Source organism: Triticum aestivum, chromosome 5A, assembly GCF_018294505.1.
Source record: "Triticum aestivum cultivar Chinese Spring chromosome 5A, IWGSC CS RefSeq v2.1, whole genome shotgun sequence".
Classification (NCBI taxonomy): Eukaryota; Viridiplantae; Streptophyta; class Magnoliopsida; order Poales; family Poaceae; genus Triticum; species Triticum aestivum.
Genome location: NC_057806.1, coordinates 351,171,432 through 351,194,220, shown reverse-complemented (window position 1 = coordinate 351,194,220; position 22,789 = coordinate 351,171,432). Strand labels below are relative to the sequence as shown.

Genomic DNA, 22,789 nt, shown 5'->3' with positions numbered 1-22,789 from the left:
AAAAGTCAAGCAACTTTCTTTCTCCATTCAGTGTAGTTATCACCTCTGAGGGTTGGAACATCCTTGAGGCAACTCATCAAGTGGTACCCTCCTAAAACCACAATGAAGTGAGATCATGACAACAATTGCATGCTTTAATCTAACGTTGGTCAAAATTAAACATACAACTGTTTATGCAATTAAATATATATCACCGTTGGGCAAAAGTAGAAATAAATGCACCTTTTATAACAATAACAAATCATGATCATGTTATTAACAACGTTGGTCATAAAATAACAGAATCATAATCACTTCAAACATGCTTTTTAAAATTTAATTTCACTTTAGTTCTATTTACTTTTTAAAAGAGCACTTTTAATTATTTGCAGCGGAAAAAACATGAATAAAAAATTCATGAACTTTTTACTTTTCAGAAGCATTTCCTTTACTTTTCTATTTTCTAAAACAAAATTTTCGTTGGACAATTTTGAATAGAAAAAACATTGTGTGAAAATTGGCCAAAAAACTGGACAGAAAAACAAATAAAAAAGAAAATGACAGCTCAGCCCGGTCTCGGCCCAGCGCATGTGCGTGCGCCGCCGCTGCCGGCCTCTCCTTCCACTTTCGACCCAGAAGGCCCATGCCACGTTAGGTTACTGATCGTGGCCGTTGGTTTTGATCGGACGATCACCCGCTCGTTCCGGTCGAACAAAACCACCGCGCCGCTCGGGGAAACCCTAGTCCATTTCCCCTTTCTCTGCCCTGCTTCGTTTTTCTCCCGCAAGGGCAATGCCCGGCCGCCGGCGGCGAATGCCACCGCGCTGCGCCAGCTTCTCTTGCCCTCCCCCTCCTTTCCTCCCCACCCGTGGCAGAGAGAGAGGCGAGCTGAGCCCTCCTCTGCTCCCCTGTGCGCCCGACAACGGCTTTCCGATGCGGCGGTGCCCGGCCTTGTCCCCCTTGCCGGCGCGTGCGTGCACCCGTAGGTGGGTGCACCGCCGTCAAGCGGTTCAACGGCGGCGCCCTTTGCCGGCGACCGCGTGGCCGTCCGGTAAGTGGGACCCGTCCTTTCGGCGGTGGCGAAGGCGTAGAGCCCCCCACTGCCCGTGTTCTTCTTCCGAACGGCTCGGCTTGCCGATGCCCATCCGGATCGAGAGGAACGGCGCGGCCTTGCGGCGGCGCTCTTTGCCAGCGAGCTGTTGCTTTTCCCTTCTCCCCTCTTTTTTTCTCTTTACAGCCTGTTTGGTTCGGGGGAAGTTGGAGTAGGGAATGGGAATTGAGAGGGTGGGAGACTAAAAATCACTTGTATGGTTGGAGGGTATGGGAATTGAGAAAGAAAAGGGATGGGGAGTTGAGGGGGCGAACTCCCGCTAATCTCTTCCCAGGGGAGGGCTGGTAATTCAGCCAGGGAATGGGAATTGGCAAAGAAAAAACAGTTTGTTTGTTGCGCCAAACAAGGGCTGGTTCAATTTTGTACATAAACAAACATGTCCTCGGCATCTTCTATTACTTTGACTCGTGAACTAAAGAGAGGAATTATTTTTTCTGTTAAATTCCCACAAGTAATTCCCAACAGTTGCCAAACGTGGGACTGGGACTAACAGTCCACTTCCCAAGCCTAATCACCCAACAAACTCCCTCTTGAAAACTCCCATTCCCTTTCCTTTAAACTACCAAACAGGCTGTTAGGGTTATTGTTTCTTTCGGGAGGGGATCTTTCTTTCTCTGTTTTTCTTTTCTACCGAAAACCATCTAAGCCTAGCAGGCTCTGAAACCATTGATGGAACCTTCGGATCGGGTGGGCTAGATTAGATCGGTAGTATACCTTCTCCTTGACTCGATGAACCCGTCGAGGTGGCCATGGTGGAGTTGTGGCGTCGGTGAGTGTGCAGCGGCGGTGGCGGTGCTTCCCGTCGCTACTGCGGCACCCTAGATCGGTAGGGAATATTGGTGGGGTTCGCGGCTGCGAGACGAACCTTGTTTTGCGTGTGGCGTCGGTGAGTGTGCAGCAGCGGTGGCGGTGCTTCCCGTCGCTACTGCGGCACCCTAGATCGGTAGGCAGCGCGACGGGGGCCTGTCAACCATAGGAGGTTGGGCGCCCCTGATCAGGGCGCGTAATCAAGGACCCGATAGGCCATTGGGCCTATGCAGAGGAGATCAACCTAACAGTTTGAAACTGCTGGGTGAGCTATATATTATGGCAGCTGATGATGGTACTGTGCATGTGTTACAATATCACCCACATACTGTTCGCCAACTTGCTCAGTACTAGTTGGGAAGTACAAATAAGAATAATTAGTTTCTTCATTAGCCAGTTTTTTTATATAATTTCTGTACAGATACGTCACACGTATCAGAGGAAAAATTCTGAGATAAGATATTTTTTATCGGGGGTCAAAACCAGATCCTTGCAGAAGGATAGCAAGCACCCATTACCAGTGAAGCGAAAATATGAACTAATCTTTTCTCTCCTGAAAGTTCTCACGTCCCAGTTTTTTCCTATCATTTTCATCTAAAACTCGAAAGTGTCTCTATACATGCTCTTTCGCTTATCGTCTACATGATTTTTATCCTCATCCTGACACCATTTTCTGTGAAAGCCAAACATCATGGTTCTCTCTGCTGAGAAGACTTCAGACATCCTAACTCCTGTCCAACAATGCTCACTACCCAGACTATTCCACCACCACCAGCATCCACATTGCCTGGATAGTAACCGTTGTTCATCTTCGTAGACGACTATTGCTGGAGTCTTGCTGATCTCTCAGAAGACTCCCAAGTTAAGGTGCTGGCATCGAGCCTCCTGTTCTCGTGGTGCCACAAAGAACTCCTGTCCTTGCTAGTCCTTTAGCTCAAGGACAAGATGCTTGTTAGAGAGGAATGTAATGCTGTATTGCTGTTTAGAGGAACTGTAGTAAGTAGTTATGTGATACCACTGCAACGAGTATGACTATGAGTACTGTAGCACACAATATTGTTCAGTCAGGCACACTATAGATAAGATTAGTTAGTTTTCTTGTTAATTGGGTTTGTTTCCTTAGACATATTACATGTGTTTCATCAGCGATATAGCTTATTTATCAGACGTCAAGTTTTCATTATAATAGGAGATATCATGTATCCATTACTAAGAAAGCAAGGGTCTTAGTCTTTTCTCTCCAAAATCTCTGAGAATGCCAGAGCTATAGACCGAAAAGACCAAACCTAAAAGCCCTCCCTAGTTTCTATTATGAGATTCATTTGGAATTATTGGTGAACTAGATACTATTGCAGTTATTATTTGCTTCATATTTCAATAGTCGCTTAAACTCTTGAACCAAAATGATTACCTTGTAAGTGGTGGGAAATTATCATTTTCTTTCTTTCAGGAAACTTGGATAACTCGGTGTGCCTTGCTTTTACTTGACACCCGAATGCCATATGGAAGCCTAAATATTGACTGCGAGGAGCATTTAGACCTGGCTGGAACAGGCTCATTTTATAACAGCGGCGAGGCAGATATAGTTGCACAACATGTCATCAATCTTGTACTGTGTGGTACGTTTCAGTATATCTTCTTTAATATGTACTGCTGCTATATTTACATGTTTGTATATTACTTGCCATTGTATTTGTTCTTAAGATGTTATGACCCCATATTTACAGCCAATATGAAATCCTTAATATTTTTGGCTGCTCTTGGGTGAGGAATATAATTGGCCTTTGTCACTTTAGTGTTCTTAGGAGAAAGATAAGACCATAGACTTAATTTTGAAGGGTATGATCCTCTGTTTATATAGTAGTTAGCCCCATTGAATTGCCCGCCCTTCACCACCCTTAGTGTTCTACTGGTTGGTGCATGAAACTTAATATGGTGTCAGAGCCAAGAGGTCTTGGGTCAATTCTTGGCTTTCCCGATTTAAATAAAAAATTGCTTGCCCTCTTTCTGTTTACGCTTATGCCTTATCAAGCCAGCCACACGTGAGAGGCATGGTTGAAGTATATATGGGTTGTTCAACCTTCTCCATCAATTCAAACATGTGCATGAAACTTAATATGATGTCAAAATCAAGGCCGAGGTCTTCGGTAGCTGGCTCGGCTCTCTAGTTTAGGACCTTTCCTTCTCCCTCTGTGCCTCCCTCTTGTTGTACACTTTTGCTCTCTCTTTGCACATTCGTTTCTCCTTGTACATATGTTTCTTATTTGATATAAATTTACTATCAGGGCCTCCCCTACAACTTTCTGGACAAAAAGAAAAGAGGAAAGAAGTTTTGTGTTCAAGTCTCAGCTTTTGCCATTTAAATAAAAGAATTGCTTCCCCTCTTTCTGTCCACATTTAGGCCTTATCAAGCCACACATGAAAGGGGGTGTTGAATTATATGTAGATTGCCCAACCTTGTCCGTCAATTTGGACTTTTATTTCTAACGGTTGGTGCATGAAACTTAATGTGTTGAAGTATATGTGGATTCCCCAATCCGTATATGGTATCAGAGCCAAGTGGCCTTGGGTTGAAGTTTCGGCTTTCACAATTTAAATAGATTTTTTGCTGACCTGTTTTTGCTCACGTTTAGGCCTTATAGAGCCACGCGTGAGACTTGAACCCAAGACCTCTTGACTCTGATACCATATTAAGTTTCATGCACCAACCAGTAGAATAAAAAATATGAATTGATGAAGGAAGTTACTTCAACACACCCTCTGATGAAGAAAGTTACTTCAGTAATGCTTTCCCTATTTAAGAAAAATAAACAAGACCAACGGTGGAGGAGCCCGATTGTATTTCGATTAAGAAAGTTGTGGGACACTGAATTCAATCCGCGAAATAATCAAGATGATATCCACCCACAAGATTTGAACTGGGTTCTGTGTAGGGACACCATCACGCTCTTGCCACTGGGCCAAGAGCCTATCTATTGCTTCCACAGTTTAAATAAAAATTGCTTGCCCTCTTTCTGTTCACGTCTAGGCCTTATTGAACCACACATGACACGGGGTGTTGAAGTATATGTGGATGTCCAACCTCTTAGTCAGTTCAGACTTATGGCTCTACTGGTTGGTGCATGAAACTTAATAAGCCTCTAAGAAGAGTATCTAACAAAAAACTAATAGAATGTTAGCCAAATAATGTCTCAACATCCAAATAATTCCTTTGTCTAACAGTATCTTATCTTATCTCATCTCAGCTAATTATAAGTACAACAATGCAATGGAATATAACCATCTAAAACCCATGAGTTACACTACTGTGGTTACTATTCAGGGCATCCGAATGGCACTTGAACAGTAATTTTCCAGATGAATACCTCTCTCCTTTGCGGCAGCTCATCCTCATGCTTTTGTGGCAGCTAATTGCCCCTCGATTGGAGGGCATTAGAACTCGAGAGGTAGTTGACGACCATGGGCAGCCATTAGCGTGACTTGACGTTGTTGAGGCTGGTGTGTGTGGTGTGTGGGGGGGGGGGGGGGGGTTGTTAGGAAATATGCAACTTGTATTCCCCGAGGGCCAATGGCCAATATATATACATGTACAAATGGTAAATATGCAGGAAACCCCTCATACAACAAGGAAAATATACATGCTACAATTAACTCTTAACACCCCCCCCCCCCCTCAAACACATGGTGGATAAACAACACTAAGTTTTGAGAGATAGAAGACATGTTGCACTCTAGTCTGGGTCTTCGTAAAGAAATCCGCCAACTGTAACTCGGAAGGCACATACTGAAGAGCAATAACCTGATCCTGCACACCAGCGCCCACATACAAAGCATCAACACCAATATGCTTGGAGGTCAGGCTTCACAAGGCCGCGCACAATGCTAATAGCACCTGTGCTGTTAGACAATAGTAGAGTAGGTGTAGTGACATAAATACGAAAGTCCTGAAGTAACCACCGTAACCAAGTCATCTCTGTCGTCAAAAGAGCCATAGCTCACAACTTAGCCTATGCACTCGAACGGGAAACTGCAGTCTGCTTCTTCGTCTTCCATGCAATGAGAGAACCATCAAGAAAAACACAATAAGCAGGAAGTGAACGGGGATCCGAGGGATCTATAGCCCATATAGCATCCGAATAGGCTTGAAGCTATAAGGAACCAGCGCGAGGAAAGAACATGTAGTGAGAGGTCGTGCCCCGAAGATATCGGAGAACACAAAGGAGGTGGCTATAGTGAAACGAAGTGAGAGCAGAGACAAACTGACTCAAAATATGGACCGGATAACAGATATCCGGACAAGTGACAGCTAGATAGACAAGATTCCCAACAAGATGATGATAACACGTCGGATCAAACAAGGGGTCATCATCAGTATCACGGAGGTGAACATTGAGCTCCATGGGAGTCTCAACAGTGCGCATTAGTAAGAGCAGCACGAGCAAGAAGATCCTGGATATACTTTTCCTGGGAAATAGAAAAGCCATCAGAGGTAGAAGAGACCTCGATCCCAAGAAAGTAGCGAAGAGGGCCAAGATCAAACATAAGAAACTGCTCACCAAGACGAGCCTTCACAAAGCCTATATACTCGGGGTCGTCGCCAGTGATAATCATGTCATCAATGTATACAAGAAGAGTCCGACCACGAGTATAATGGTGGACAAACATCGCTGTATCATGAGCACTCGCTGAAAAACCAGCGGCAATCACCACAAAGGTAAAACACTCAAACCAGGCGTGGGGGGCCTTGCTTAAGGCCATAGAGAGAGCAATGAAGACGTCATACCATGCCATCAGGAACCAAATACTCAAGTGGGGGCTGCATGTAAACCTTCTCACCCAACTCACCATTAAGAAAGGCTCTTAACATCAACTGAGCAACTGTACGACAAGGTGAAGACCAGAGGTCACGACAAGTGTGCGAATAGTGGTCATATGGGCCACAGGAGCTAAAGTCTCATAACTGCCATGCTCCTGTTGAAAGCCATGAGCCACAAGACGAGCTTTGTAACGGCTCAGAGAACCATCGGAGCCATTCTTAAACCTTGTAGTACCCCTTATCAACTGGATGGGACGAACACCGGGAGGAAGAGAAACAAGATCCCACATGCCGGTATGCTCAAGAGCAGCAAGCTCCTCTGCCATCGCAAACTGCCATTCTGGAAGTAGCAAATGCCTCTCCGTCACGTGGTGCCACACGGATGGAGCAAACATAACAACACCCCAGCTTAACCAGAGGCACTTATCTGAAGCCACACCTCGGATAGAACAGTTCTTGGTCACAAAGATGCTTAACAATTGTGCAAGATCACAACCTTTGTCATCGGTGGTGAGCAAGGTGTTGTTGGTGGTGGAGGCACAACCATAACAATCACATCATGACCACTCTCGCTGTCTCGTTGCCCTTCCTCTAGTGCTAACACTACAATATTCTCCAATCATCCAATGTGGTTTAGAAGCTGGCATGGCAGAGATAGCTTCCAATATGAATCTAAGGCTCTTACCATGAGATTGATCTCACTTTGCTGCTTCTCTAACTTCAATAATGCTTTTTGCACGCTTAAGAAAGCAAACATTGCACATTCACTGGTTACTAGATAATGCATGTTCATGTTGAGTAGTTTGTGTCCTCTAATTATGGACTTTAAGTGAAGGACCCTTGTGTCTATGGGCCCCGAACCCGAACAAATACATACACTTTATTGGTATTTAGTTTATTGGTTTTATCCTGAACCAACAGAATCCCTTAAGTTGATTTGCATGCCCGGGGTAAATTGATATTTTGGCTAAAGTTAATCTTCATCGGAGTAGCTTACCATACCTCCTTTGTCATGTAATCCCTTCAGTTAATCTAATGGTGTACTTAGGAACCATGATTTTAGTGGATGAAGATGGTGACTTGCATTCGTAAGGTGGCCTAAGAGAAATTTGGAGTGTCTAGGGGAAGTAGAAGTGAAGTTAAAGGTACCTGGTGGTGGAATGATGCTGTCCAGAAGGCTATTAAGGAGAAGAAAGACTGTTTCAGACGCCTATACCTAGATAGGAGTGTAGACAACATAGAGAACTACAGGATGGCAAAGAAGGCAGCAAAGCAAGCTGTGAGTGAAGCAAGGGGTCGGGCGTATGAGGACCTCTACCAACGGTTAGACACGAAGAAAGGCGAAAGGGACATCTATAAGATGACCAAGATCCAAGAGAGGAAGACAAAGCAGACCAGCTCGTGGTGAAGGACGAGGAGATTAAGCATAGATGATGGGAGTACTTCGACAAGTGGTTCAATGGGGAGAATGAGAGCTCTACCATTGAATTGGACGACTCATTTGATGATAGCAACAGACGTTTTGTGCAGCAAATCCAGGAGATGAGATCAAGGAGGCTTTAAAAAGGACAAGAGGAGGCAAGGAACGGGCCCTGATTGTATCCCCATTGAGGTGTGGGGAGGCCTCGGGGGCATAGCGACAGTATGGCTAACCAAGCTTTTCAACCTCATTTTTCGGGCAACCGCAATTGAGACGGAGTATATTAGTACCAATCTTCAAGAAGAAGGGGGGGGGGGTTCAGAGTTGTACTAATTACCGTGCAATGAAGCTGATGAACCATACAATGAAGCTTGGGAGAGAGTCATTGAGCGTCGCTTAATAAGAATGACAAGCATGACCAAAAATCAGTTTGGTTTCATGCTTGGGAGGTTGACCATGGAAGCCATTTTCTTGGTTCGACGACTTATGGAGAGATACAGGGAGCAAAAGGACCTGCATATGGTGTTCATTGACTTGGAGAAGGCCTATGATAAGATACCGTGGAATGTCATGTGGTGGGCCTTGGAGAAACATAGAGTACTAGCAAAGTACATTACCCTCATCAAGGACATGTACGATAATGTTGTGACAAGTGCTAGAACAAGTGATGGCGACACTGATGACTTCCCGATTAAAATAAGACTACACCAGGCCCTTGTCTTTTTCCTTTGGGATGGATGACCACAAGGGATATACAAGGAGATATCCCATGGTGTATGCTCTTTGCGGATAGTGTGGTGCTAGTCAATGACAGTCAGACAAGGGTCAATAGGAAGTTAGAACTATGGAGACAAACCTTGGAATCGAAAGGTTTTGGACTTAGTATAACTAAAACCGAGTACATGAGGTGCGGTTTCAGTACTACTAGGCACGAGGAGGAGGAGGTTAGCCTTGATGGGCAGGTGGTGCCTCAGAAGGATACCTTTCGATATTTGGGGTCAATGTTGTAGAAGGATGGGGATATCGATGAAGATGTGAATCATCGAACCAAAGCCGGATGGTTGAAGTGGTGCCAAGCTTACGGCATTCTCTGTGACAAGAGAGTGCAACAAAAGCTAAAAGGCAAGTTCTATTGGACGGTGATTCGACCCGCAATGCTATATGGCGCTGAGTGTTGGCCGACTAAAAGGCGATATGTTCAACAGTTAGGTGTGGCGGAGATGTGCATGTTGAGATGGATGTGTGGCCACACAAGGAAGGACCGAGTCCGGAATGATGATATACGAGATAGATTTGGGGTAGCACCGATTGAAGAGAAGCTTGTCCAACATCGTCTGAGATGGTTTGGGCATATTCAACACAGGCCTTCAGAAGCTCCAGTGCATAGCGGACGGCTAAAGTGTGCTGATAATGTCAAGAGAGGTCGGGGTAGACCGAACTTGATATGGGAGGAGTCCGTAAAGCGAGATCTGAAGGACTGGAGTATCACCAAAGAACTAGCCATGGATAGGGCGGCGTGGAAGCTTGCTATCCATGTGCCAGAACCACGAGTTAGTCGCGAGATCTTATGGTTTTTATCTTTAGCCTACCCAATTTGTTTGGGACTAAAGGCTTTGTTGTTGTTGTTGTGGTCTCCCACTCCACTCTGTCATTTAAACCAGTGCAGCAGAAGTAGAAGCCATGGTGTTGTAGCTTGGATTCCAAATGTTATAAACATTAGTTCATAATGCGGATAAACAATGCATGAAGGCCTGACAGGTGACAGGGATTGTGAGATTTAGATGTGAGAGAGACTAATTAATTATTCTTGCCTATTAAAAGGTACTGCTCCCTCCAGTTCCCTATATGTTGTCCTTTTGGACATTCAAATACTCTGAAACACAACTTTGACAGATAATTTCCACCTATGTCCAAAACGATAATTTTCAGGGAATCAGAGGAAATAAACGATGTTAACCATTAACAATATTATCTAAGAAAAAAATCCACTCCAGTCTTGCCAATTTTGTTTCAATATAACCGTAATAATGCAAACACACTAACTTACATCCTTGGTATTTGTCTTCTAGTAGTGCATATTAGTATATTTTAAATCATCATTCACTGCAAAGTGCACATAACTTAGCCTTAGATAAGGCCTTCCTTTCTTGATTCTGCATTTGCACTGGGGCAATCTGTTAGCACTTGTCTTATCCACCGAACCATTTGATCTTAACTACGCCTGAGTCTTGCTCTACATAACTGCCGAAACCAATCTTTGCAGGGGTCTCTCCAACTTCCATTGCTGTTCAGTCGCCTTACATTGCTCAGGTACAACTTTTAAGAGATAGACTAGAAGAATATCCAGAGGCTTTGGGTGTTGAGGTGTCAACCATAGATAGCTTCCAGGGGAGGGAGGCAGATGCGGTGGTCATATCAATGGTAAGAACAACAGTTTTGTGCTGTTCTCTTTCTAATTCGTTGAGGTGTCCTTGAACTGCATAAATCATACGTAGATAAAGTAACAGGACACTCCTTTTCCTCTTATCTGGACCCGACAGTATATCAAAGGCAGAAATGAAATGACGTTTGTTTCTCAATCCTGCTAGGTTCGGTCAAACTCCTTGGGAGCGGTAGGGTTCCTTGGCGACAACAGGCGCATGAACGTAGCCATTACCAGGGCACGGAGGCATGTCGCACTTGTGTGCGATAGTTCTACGATTTGCAACAATGAGTTCCTGGCCAGGCTCCTTCGCCATATCCGTCAGCATGGCCAAGTAAGGCATGTTGAACCTGGTTCCTACGGTGGTGATTATGGCCTTGGCTTCAGCCCACCTGCTTTGCCTTCCATCAATTAGTGCTCCGCTCACTTGCCAGCAAATCGGCAATGCTTCAGTATTCTGTTTCTCCGCAAATCGGCAATGCTTCAGTGTTCTGTTACTCCATGGCTCCATGCATATGTCACCGCAGTTCTTGAGTGGTAAAACTGGGAGGTCCATCATTTACTACGGTTCTGAGGCTGGTACTTTTGGCGATTGGCTGTCCTGAATGAACTGTGTGGCCAGACCAAGTTGTTTATCATGCAGTTTTTGCGTTTAGCAGCAGAAACAATTAACTGGCCTGGGGTTTGTTTTTTTGAACTTAACTGGCCTGGGTTGTAATATACTTACTGCTTACCTGACGATGGTTGAATATTATCGAGTGTTGCACACTGGAATATTCGATTACGAAGATGTACACTAACTTGAAATCTCAGGATTAAGGGCTATTTCAACCCAGAATCTGCCCCCTCCCCAGCTTCTAGAACCTGCCCCTCCAAAATCTCCCACAATCTTAACTGGCTCTATGTTAAGGCCCTGTTCGGATCCTCTCCGCTCCACAATGCAGCTCTCAGAGCGGAGGGAGCGGCAGCACAACTGCGGAGAGTGGCTCAAACCGAGCTCCACGCGCGGAGCGGAGTTTCGTGACGGGAGAGGTTCTGAACAGGCACTAAAAGTATAGTAGGAGCTCACAGCCGTACATTACGGTGGAGCAGCGCTGAGGCTGTGGACACTCGTTGCATCTATGGGTAACCACTGCTGCAACCCCTGAGTCGCCTCCTTGTCCCCCCTCCCCCCCCCCCCCCACTTCTCTCTCCCTTCGCCACCACTAGAGGTGCTCACCGGCGCAGAAGCGCGACACCTCTAAAGATGGCGGCGGGGATCAGGCAGCTCCGGCTTGCTGGAGTGCCTTGGCGTTTGGGGAGGCGGCTCCGGTGGGTGGCTTGTGCGGCGGGTGCTGGTGGGCTACCTCCCTGGTTGTGCGGGTGGCGGAGGGCTATCTCCCGATTCGTGCCGGCTTTGGTCCCTGGCGGCTCTGGTTGTCGTCCCCGAGGCGCTGACGAGCGGATCTGGTGGTTGGGCATGATTCCGGGGGAAACCCCTGGCCAATGTGGCGGACACTCTAAAGGTGACGCCTTCCGGCCCCGTTCTCCTTCCTTGAGGCTCTGGTGTGGATCCCCCCCCCCCCCCGGTCAAGCATAGGTGAAAGCTTGCCCTCCCTGCTTGGGCGACAATGGCACATGGTCTCGTGTTCCTTCCTGAAGGCATCATCCGGGGATTGCTCTTGCGGTGGTGGAGCTATTGGGAGTTCGGTGAAGGATTGAGGTGGCCTGGTCTTCTCTGTGACAGCCGGCGTGGCTCCTGGTGTGGAGGGTCCCTACCACCGGTGCGGATTGCCCACGTGCGTGTCCGAGGGGATCGGTGTCCCCTTTACTGATGTTGGTGGTACACTGCCTAGTGGGAGCCCTGGCTCCGACGATTCTAATGCACGACCGTCACATTGTGTTGCCCCTCTTTGGCCTTATATGTGGTTCTTCGCCTTCGATCAACGACTCTTGGCTGACGTCTTGTCTTTGCAGTTGTCGACAACGATAGTGGTCGGTCTCCGTTGCTTGTGGGTCTGTTGTTGTTGTGCCGCTATGGCAACTTGGGCTCCTTGGTCGGGGTTCTAGTGGAACCTCACCGTTTGTCGCCGATGCAGCACCCGTCGAGTGTGGGTGAAAAGATAGTGGCCCATTGCAGCGTGGAAGATAGATCTTGTGTTGCTCATCCTTGGCCATTTGGTTGCAGTCACCGGCACGATACATGCCCGGTGTGTGCCCTCTTTCTGCGGCCTTAGTTGGGTTAGTTGGTTTTGGCTTCGCCGTGGTCGATGCCAGCGGTGTTTGTTGTTGCCTTTGAGTCGTTTCTCATAGCTCTTTGTATCTTTGTTTCGCTTTGCTTTCAATTCTCTATACTATGGTGTCTTTGTCATCCTTGTCAATTGATGACTTTGTTAATTTAAAATCAGGCTAGGTTGGAGCATTCTCTCGGGCTCAGTTGATGCATTTTCTCTAGAAGCACGTAGAGGAGCTAAATAGACATGTGCCGCGGATAGAACGGCTACGACCTATGAAGGCATGCGTGGATGCATGGATGACTCGTAATAAAATGGTGATTGAGAAAGTCTTCCCGCGGAAGGCATCTGGCTCCTTCAAATTCCTTGCTTTTCTGTAGCACTGGCACTTGCTGTCGAGGCAGCGTGACCGCGACCGTCTCGACCTCATGCTGGATGCGCCCCTGCTATAGCACGTCGGCTTTCGTTATCTTAGTGCCGCTTGGCGGCCGCCACTAGGTGGTTTCTTATGATTTTTTTATGCTTTTTTGGACATGTTTGTGTTGTGGCCCTAGCCGTCATTTCTCGATTGAGATTTCGATACTTGTTGTATGAACCATGAGTAGGGCGTTTTGGTGACCGAGCTCCATGGAGCCCTTTATTTTTGAAAAATTCAAAATTCAAACTTTTTGACTTCAAAAAATTCTGAAAATAAATATGTAACTATACACGGATGAAATGCATGTGTGTGTAAAAATTCAAGATGAAATACTTCGAAATGCGACCTATAGAAAAAAGACAAATTTCTGGACTTTGAGAATGAATAGTAACATGTGTTAAAAGGCCTCAGATTTGTCTTTTTTGCACAGCCTTCATTTCAACGTATTTCGTCCTAAAAATTTATACACATGTGTGTTATGCCTCCATGTATATCTGTAATTTTTTTCAGATTTTTTTGAATTGTAAAAATATGAATTTTCATGATTTTTGTGTTTTTCAAAAACCGGCCTCCATAGAGGCCGAGCTCCAAAAGGCATTTTCGCCAATGCTTTATCTATAAAACGAGACGAAAAGACTATTTCAAGCTGAGTCAATAACATATTTCTCAGAAAAGCCTAAATGTATGCACAGGTGTCCACGGGTTCGAGGTGCATCAGTCCAAGCACGGTATCACCATTGACCAGGTAGCATACGCCGCTAAGATGCTAGACAAAGCAGGCATGGCTGGTTGCAACCCCTATCACGTTCTTCCTGAGGCGAACTACAAGCTGAGCAAGGCAAGCTCAACACCGCGCGCTGACGCCTATCGGACTATTTTTTTTAAACGAGACAAAAGACTTGCCATTTTTATTAATTAAGAAGAGAATCGTCCGGTTAATTGACGAAAAACCGGGCTAAAATCGGTACAACACAGCCCACATGATATGGGCACCACCGGTCAACCTGGCCATCAATATAGCACAAAAGCCACGACGGCACATGCCAACAGATGGCCACACACACAAGCAACCGACAACTTTAACTTTGACGACGAGCAACGCAAGAAAAATATGCAGGACTTGCGCCGACCGTGCCCCCCCCCCCCCCCCCCCCCGCAAACGACCACTGAGTGCCTCTCATCTGTCACCACCTGGACTCGTTCCAACGCAGCTCCGACTTCAAAGCAACCAGCAACCACGGGAGAGCACCTCGGACACGCCGGGAAGAACCGACTACCGAAGACCACGCCGCGACCCAAGCTTCACTCGACGCCATCATCGTTGCCAAACAGAAACCAGCGCCCCGCCTCAGCAAACCGCGCAACGAAGATGCTGCCCTCCACGGCGAAGATGCCGTCATCCACCAGTCTCCCGGTCGTAGCCTGCTCCGAGACGATACCCCCAAGGAGGAGAAAGACGCAAATACGCCTCCATCGCCCGATCCAGCGGATCTAAGGTTTTCCTCCAGAGCCAAAGCCGTGGGGAGGAGGAGCGCACCTCCACGACGACGCTTCCAAGAAAGATCGCGGCACCCGCGGGCGCCGCCGTCGCCGGCTCCGGTGGATACCGGAGTAAGGATTTCTCCCGGGGATGTGCCAACAGCCCGCCACCAACTAACGACCACCCCTGCCGAGGCCGACCTCACTCTGGCCACGGGATCCCACGATCCAGCGCGACCAGAAACGCACCGCCCCCCGGCCGAAGCCGCCGTCCACCACCGTAGCACCACCGCAGCCACCACCACCGCAACAACCAACACCACATCGCGAAGAGCAGCACCAGATCGAAGAAACAGCTCACGCCAGATCCAGATCGGAGCTGCGAGCGAAGCAGCAGAGCAGACGAGCAGGTCCACCACCCGTAGCACACCTCACACTCTAGAGCAGCACACCCGCCACGCCCGGTTGGTTCCCGCGCCCGACATACGCCAGCCACCGCCACGCCCAACCGTCGATCTGCACCCCTCGCACACATCTGGAGCCGAGAGCCACCGTGCGCACGTATGCATAGACGCCCTGACATCACTTATGCAGTTGGCTTTGTTAACCGTTTCATGGAGGCGCCTGACGACCGAGCACCTCACTACAGTAAAGCATGTGCTCTGATCATTGTTGGGCCACTCACTCACCGCTGCACATTCCGCGGTGGGGACAACATAGAGCTTGTGGGAAAAGTGGACAAAAATAACCCAAAGCTGAAACAGATTCAAACATAAACTCCCCGCGAAGGAATTTTACATGACTAACCCTTTCGGGTAGCACCCAACACGTAGGCGCTATGTGACACGGGGCAGTGTCCGACTGACAGGCGCTACAGTCTTTGCCAGTGTGGCATCCCAAAGCCAGGGTGGGCCCCACGCGCGTTTAAGTAGCGCCTCTGTGAAAGGCGCTACGGTACACAGCATAGTGCCTAACACATAGGCGATATGCTAGCGATTACTAACCGGCGTGAGCCAGCTCTCACCCAGCCCGCTCGTAGTTGCCCCAAGAACAGGGAGGGCCGGCTGCGGGTTCCTCTCCCTTCCCCTTTGAATCTCATAGATCTGAAGTTTTTCTTTGTGGATTTCTGCCTCAATCCCTACCAGAAGGTATTCTCCTCCGATCCACTCCTTTTCATCCGAAAAATCCTTCACATCTATCATATTTGTGCAAGTTTGGGTGGAAACCCAAGTTCTTGATGGATTCGAATTTTGTATGGAATATTGAAATAATGGGGATGATTTTGGATTTGTAGATGAGTTGTAACCATTGGGGAAACATGTGTGTTGTTAATTTGTATTGTAAATCATTTGCATGGGTTCTTGTATCTATGTATGAAATAATACACACATATGAAATTGTATTAGATGATTGTTTAAATTCCTTTTAGTATGCATGTATGATTGTTGAGATGAATACTGAAACACCCTCGATGCGACTATAGCTCCCACGTGTCGAGGCACGACTTAGAGATATAATCGCATTGAAGGCATATGTCGCAAGTTAGGCAATCTTCACAACATCCCATGTAATATGATAATAAAAAGGGAGATAACATAGTTGGCTTACACTCGCCACGTCAATCAAGTGCATAAATAACATTACATCATCCAAACACTCATGGCCCGACTACGGCGCCAAAATAAAAGAGAACCCAACATGCGACACGGTCCCAATCACCCCCAACTGGGCACCACTACTGATCGTCGGGAAAGGAAACATAGTATCGTTGAGAGTCTTCGTCGAACTCCCACTTGAGCTCATACGCGTCTCCTGGAGCGGAATCATCAGGCCCTGCATCTGGTGTAATAGTAATCTGTGAGCCACAGGGACTCAGCAATCTCGCACCCTCGCGATCAAGACTATTCAAGCTTATAGGTAAGGCAAGGTAAAATATGAGTGGAGCTGCAGCAAGCGACTAGCAAGTATGGTGGCTAACTTATGCACAAAAGAGAGCGAGAAGAGGAGGCAAAGCATGAGCAAGAAGCTAGAGAAAAACCTGCGCAAACATTACTCCAACACCGTGTCCACTTCCCGGACTCCGCCGAGAAGAGGCCATCACGGCAACACACTCAGTTGATTCATTTTAATTAATTTAAGGTTCAAGTTATCTACAACCGGACATTAACAAATTCCCATCTGCCCATAATCGCGGGCATGGCTTTCGAAAGTTCAATCCCTGCAGGGGAGTCCCAACTTAGCCCATGACAAGCTCTCACGGTCAACGAAGGAATAGACCTCCTCCCAAGACGTTCCGATCAGACTTGGTATCTCGGTAACTCAAGACACTTCGACAGGTTAAAACAAGACCAGCAACACCGCCCGAATGTGCCGACAAATCCCGATAGGAGCTGCACATATCTCTTTCTCAGGGCACACTCAGATTGTCCAAACTTCCGGTAGGCCAGCCCAGAGTTGCCCCTGGTAGCCACCGGCGGCTGACAGTTTGGACCAACACTCAGAGGAGCACTGGCCCCGGGGGGGGGGGTTAAAATAAGATGACCCTTGAGTCTGCAGAACCCAAGGGAAAGAAAAGGTAGGTGGCAAATGGTAAAACCAAGGTTGGGCATTGCTGGAAAAGCTTTAATCAAGGCGAACTATCAAGGGGTTCCCATTATAACCCAACCGCGTAAGGAACGCAAAATCCGGGAACATAACACCGATATGACGGAAACTAGGGCGGCAAGAGTGGAACAAAACACTAGGCGAGAGGCCGAGCCTTCCACCCTTTACCAAGTATATAGATGCATTAAGACAACATAGCAATATAATGATATCCCAACAAGTAAATAAAAGATGTTCCAACAAGGAACGGCCTCCAATCTTCACCTGCAACTAGCAACGCTATAAGAGGGGCTGAGCAAAGCGGTAACATAGCCAATCAACAGTTTGCTAGGACAATGGTGGGTTAGAGGTTTGACATGGCAATTTAGGAGGCTTTCAAGCAAGTGGTAGGCATCGTAGCAATGGCATAGCAAAAGAGCGAGCAAACTAGCATAGCAAAGATAGTAGTGATTTCGAGGGTATGATCATCTTGCCTGCACAGTTGTCAGAGTTGACTGGATCCTCGAGAGCAAACTCAACGGGCTCCTCGTTAGCGAACTCGTCTCCCGGCTCTACCCAAACAAGACAAACAGCAACAAGGATACAATCAACCACGTGCAAACTCAATCATCACGATGCAAAGATGTTATGCTATGCGGGATGCGATGCGGGATGCCAAATGCAAGATATGACAGGAAATGCATGAACCTGGCCTCAACTTGGAATTCCAAGGGTGCCACTGGAAAGATGAGATGAAATCGCTTGAAAACGATATAAAGAACGCCGGAATCGGAGTTACGGTTTGGAAATGGCAAGCGATTCAAAAATGACACCGGTCTGCGATTTACAGCAAGTAGGCATCTAAATGCAATGAGATGAACCTGGTACAGCCACCAAACATGACAACAAAATACATGGCAGGGATGCACACAAGATGATTAACAAAAGTCTAGCACTGAGCTACGGCCAAATCATCCATTAGGAGGTTCAAACAAGCATGGCAAAAACGCAAATGGTAAAACAGATCTCAGACTTAGTGAAATTAACACTTGTCTGGAATTTCAGATCATATAGCCCTCTTCGGAGCAACAAAACAACATGCTACAGGACTTGAACATGACAAGGAAAGACATGGAATGGAGCTACTCAACAAGCTTAACAAAAGTCCCTTAGTGACCTTGAGCCAAAAGGGATCACAAAATATACTAGCAAGCACACGAACATAGCAAAAACATAATCAGTTTTCAGACTTAGTGAAAACTGAGACATGCTGAAATATAACTCACGAAGGCATGTTTACGAGCTCGATGCACTCACCACGGTGCAAGTCATGGCAAGACAAGCATACATCCCTTAATAAGGCACAAAATACAAGCCAGACATGGCAAGAACAATGGCATAGCATGCACGGATCAACTACAATAACATCGGCAAAATCGCAAACAAGTTGACGATCTGCCCAGATTCGCAACGAAGCAAAAGTAGAGCTCGATTGACTCAAGCTAGGTTGCTCCATAATTGCAAACAAAGACATGGATGGATAGAGCACTACAAGGTTAACAAAACTCCCTTACTGATCATCCTCAAAAGAGGCACGGATCACTAGGAAACAACATGAACATAAGACATCATGAACTAAACAATCCCAGGACAGTGAAATCACTAAGTCCCTGAAAACAGAATTACCGGGTGCCTCACTTTGCGAGCTTGCACAAGTCACCACACACATCACAAAAATGCATGGGTTGCACCTTTGGAAATATAACAAAATCCTTAACAAAACATCTATAGGACTCATGGGCATATCATGCACACAACAATCATGGCAAAAATGACAAAAGTCTAAGATGAACTAGCAGATCTGACAATTAACTCACGAAGGCCTCTTCTAACAGCATTTAGGGAATCAAGATGAACTCAAATGAAAATGATGCAATGGAGTGAAATGATGTACTCATCGAGACGAACATTTTGATATACTATATGTCCAAAACGGAGCTACGGATGCGGAGATATCACATGTCAAAGTTTGCATAAAAAATTAGGGTTCCGGGGGAAAAAGTCAACCGAGGGGGATTTTCAGATCCAGATCCAGCGCGGATGTCGAGGTTCGCTGGAGTCTCGCCGGGATCACTGTAGCAGCAGAGAGGGAGTTCGCCGGAGCGGCTCCGGCCGGTGGAGAACGGCGCGGGGCGGCACGGGGACCGAGGCGGTGGTGGTGGCAGGGCGCCGGGCGGCGGAGCCGGGTGCGCCGGCTTGGGGCGGCGATGGCGTGCGGCGGCGCCGGCCACCGGAGCCGAGGGAGGCGGCGGCACGGGGCGCTGGGAGCTGGGAGGCGCGGGCGGCGGTGAACGGGCTCGCGGGGGCCCCACGTGGGCCGGGAGGGCCTCGGGCGGCGGCGGCGAAGCGGTCCCGCCCCGGGGACAGGTGGCAGCGGCTGGTTGGCGGCGGCGGGATCCGGACATGTCCGGCTCGCGCGGACGTTGTCCGGCGGCGGCGGAGAGGGATTTTTTTAGGGTTTAGAGAGGGGATCCGCAAATTTTCGAGGGGGGTGTATATATAGGCATAGGAGGAGCTAGGAGAGTCCAAATGAGGTGCGGTTTTCGGCCACGCGATCGTGATCGAACACTCTAGGACATGGAGCAGAGTTTGGTGGGTTTTGGGACAAATTGGAGGGGTGTTGGGCTGCAACACACACAGGCCTTTTCGGTCCCTCAGTTAACCGTTGGAGTATCAAACGAAGTCCAAATGGTACGAAACTTGACAGGCGGTCTACCGGTAGTAAACCAAGGCCGCTTGGCAAGTCTCGGTCCAATTCGGAAATGTTTAATCCCCACACATGAAAGAAAGCTAGAAATGACCACCGGAGGAGAACGAAGCGCCGGAATGCAAAACGGACAACGGGGAAAATGCTCGAATGCATGAGACAAACATGTATGCAAATGCAATGCCCACGATGACATGATAAGAGATGCATGACAAAGACAACAACAGACGGAGACAAAACCCGAACCCAAGGAAATAAATATAACTTAACGTCGGAAACGGCAAGAGTTGGAGTACAAATTGGGAAAGTTACATCCGAGGTGTTACAACACTCCACCACTACAAAAGGATCTCGTCCCGAGATCTAGGACTGAAAGAACGCCGGGTACTCAGAACGGAGGTGATCCTCGCGTTCCCAGGTAGCTTCACGGTCGGAATGGTGTGACCACTTGACTTTGAGAAATTTGATTGACTTGTTGCGAGTCTTGCGTTCAGTCTCTTCAAGAATAGCAACTGGGTGCTCACGATAAGAGAGATCTTCTTGGAGCTCAATGTCCTCGAAGTTGACGGTGCGGTCAGGAGTCTTGAAGCACTTCCGAAGCTGAGAGACATGGAACACGTCATGAACATTTGCAAAGTTTGAAGGAAGCTCGAGTTGATAGGCGAGGTCGCCTCTCTTGCTGACAATCTTGAAAGGTCCCACGTATCTAGGGGCAAGCTTCCCTTTGATACCGAAGCGACGAGTCCCTTTCATAGGAGAGACGCGGAGGTAAACATGATCTCCGATCTCAAAAGCCAAATCGCGGTGCTTACTATCATAGTAGCTCTTCTGACGGGATTGGGCTGCTTTAAGGTTATCTCGAATGACTTTGCACATTTCTTCTGCTTCTGTGATTAAGTCATTACCCAAAAGCTGACGTTCACCGGTTTCAGACCAGTTGAGAGGGGTACGACACTTCCTGCCATACAAAATTTCAAAAGGGGCCTTGCCCGAACTTGCTTGAAAACTGTTGTTGTAGGAGAATTCAGCATAAGGAAGACAATCCTCCCACTTCATGCCGAAGGAGATCACACAAGCCCTGAGCATATCTTCAAGAATCTGGTTGACACGCTCGACTTGACCGCTTGTTTGAGGATGGAAAGCTGTGCTGAAGCGGATGTTAGTGCCCATGGCCTTCTGGAAAGAATCCCAAAACTTCGAGGTAAAGATGCTGCCACGGTCTGAAGAGATCACTTGAGGAATACCATGCAGAGAGACAATGCGAGAGGTATAGAGTTTCGCCAATTGAGCTGAAGTGATCGATTCTTTGATAGGCAGAAAATGAGCCACTTTGGTGAGTTTGTCGATGACAACGAATATAGCATCATTGCCACGCTTGGACTTTGGAAACCCAGTCACGAAGTCCATCTCAATGTGGTCAAACTTCCATTCTGGAATGGCAAGAGGTTGGAGGAGACATGCTAGCCTTTGTGTTCTGCCTTCACTCTTCTGCAGACATCACATTCATTCACGAATTGAGCGATCTCGCGCTTCATTCGAGTCCACCAATAAGCTTGCTTGAGGTCCTGATACATCTTCGTGCTCCCAGGGTGGATGGAGAGGAGAGAATTGTGAGCCTCGTTCATGATCACTTTACGGAGGTCACCTTTGGGCACAACAATACGATCCTCGAAGAAGAGAGTGTCCTTGTCATCAAGGCGGTAGCACTTGTACTTGGACTGACTCTTGGCAATCCCAATCTTCACCTTTTTCACCATAGCATCAAGAAGCTGGGCTTGGCGAATCTGGTCTTCTAAGGTAGGAGAGACTTGAAGGTTGGCGAGGAAACCTTGAGGAACAACTTGCAGATTAAGTTTGCGGAAAGCTTCACAAAGCTCGGGTTGATAAGGCTTGAGAATCAGACTGTTGCAGTAGGCCTTTCTGCTCAAAGCGTCAGCAATCACATTGGCCTTGCCTGGAGTATACTCAATACTCGGATTATACTCTTGAATCATTTCGACCCATCGAGTTTGCCTGAGGTTGAGATTAGGCTGTGTGAAGATGTACTTGAGACTCTTGTGATCAGTGAAAATGTCCACTTTTCTTCCCAATAGAAGATGTCTCCAAGTCAAAAGAGCATGCACAACTGCCGCCAACTCGAGATCATGAGTGGGGTAGTTCTTCTCATTAGGCTTCAACTGGCGAGATGCATAAGCAACAACTTTCTTCTCTTGCATCAATACTGCGCCAAGACCTTGGAGAGAGGCATCACAAAAGACCTCGTACGGCTTGGATTCATCAGGCGGAGTCAGAACTGGAGCAGTGATCAACTTTTCTTTCAAAGTGTTGAAAGCAATATCACACTCCGGAGACCAAACGTACTTGACGTGCTTCTGGAGAAGATTTGAGAGAGGCTTCGCGATCTTAGAAAAGTTTTCAACGAATCTTCGGCAATAGCTTGCGAGACCGAGAAAACTGCGGAGTTGCTTCACGTTCTGAGGAGGTTCCCAATTCATAATTGCAGACACCTTCTCAGGATTCACGGCAATGACCTTGGCAGAGATGATATGACCAAGATAAAGAACCTCATCGAGCCAAAATTCACACTTGGAGAAGTTGGCGTAGAACTGATGTTCCCTGAGCTTATCGAGAACCAAACGCAAGTGCTTGGCATGATCTTCCTTGTTCTTGGAGAAAACCAGAATGTCGTCGAGATAGACCAAAACGAAGTCATTGGTGTAGGCGTTGAAGATGAAGTTCATCATGCGAGAGAACGTCGGAGGAGCGTTGGCGAG

General features: G+C 47.3%; 1 protein-coding gene across 4 annotated transcripts in view; it reads left to right on the top strand.

Annotated features, from left to right (window-relative positions):
* LOC123103323 (DNA polymerase alpha-associated DNA helicase A) overlaps window positions 1-11,323 on the top strand; it is a 20,082-nt gene extending 8,759 nt beyond the window's left edge. For 3 of the 4 annotated variants that reach the window (XM_044524862.1, XM_044524861.1, XM_044524859.1), the window contains 3 exons: window positions 3,348-3,516; window positions 10,397-10,554; window positions 10,722-11,323. In XM_044524862.1, coding sequence (XP_044380797.1) covers window positions 3,348-3,516; window positions 10,397-10,554; window positions 10,722-10,970 — 576 coding nt within the window. In that variant the 3' untranslated portion in view covers window positions 10,971-11,323. Of the gene's footprint in view, window positions 1-3,347; window positions 3,517-10,396; window positions 10,555-10,721 lie in introns of those variants that run through there. The other variant, XM_044524863.1, reaches the window with a different exon arrangement.
* The last annotated feature ends 11,466 nt before the right edge of the window (window positions 11,324-22,789 follow it).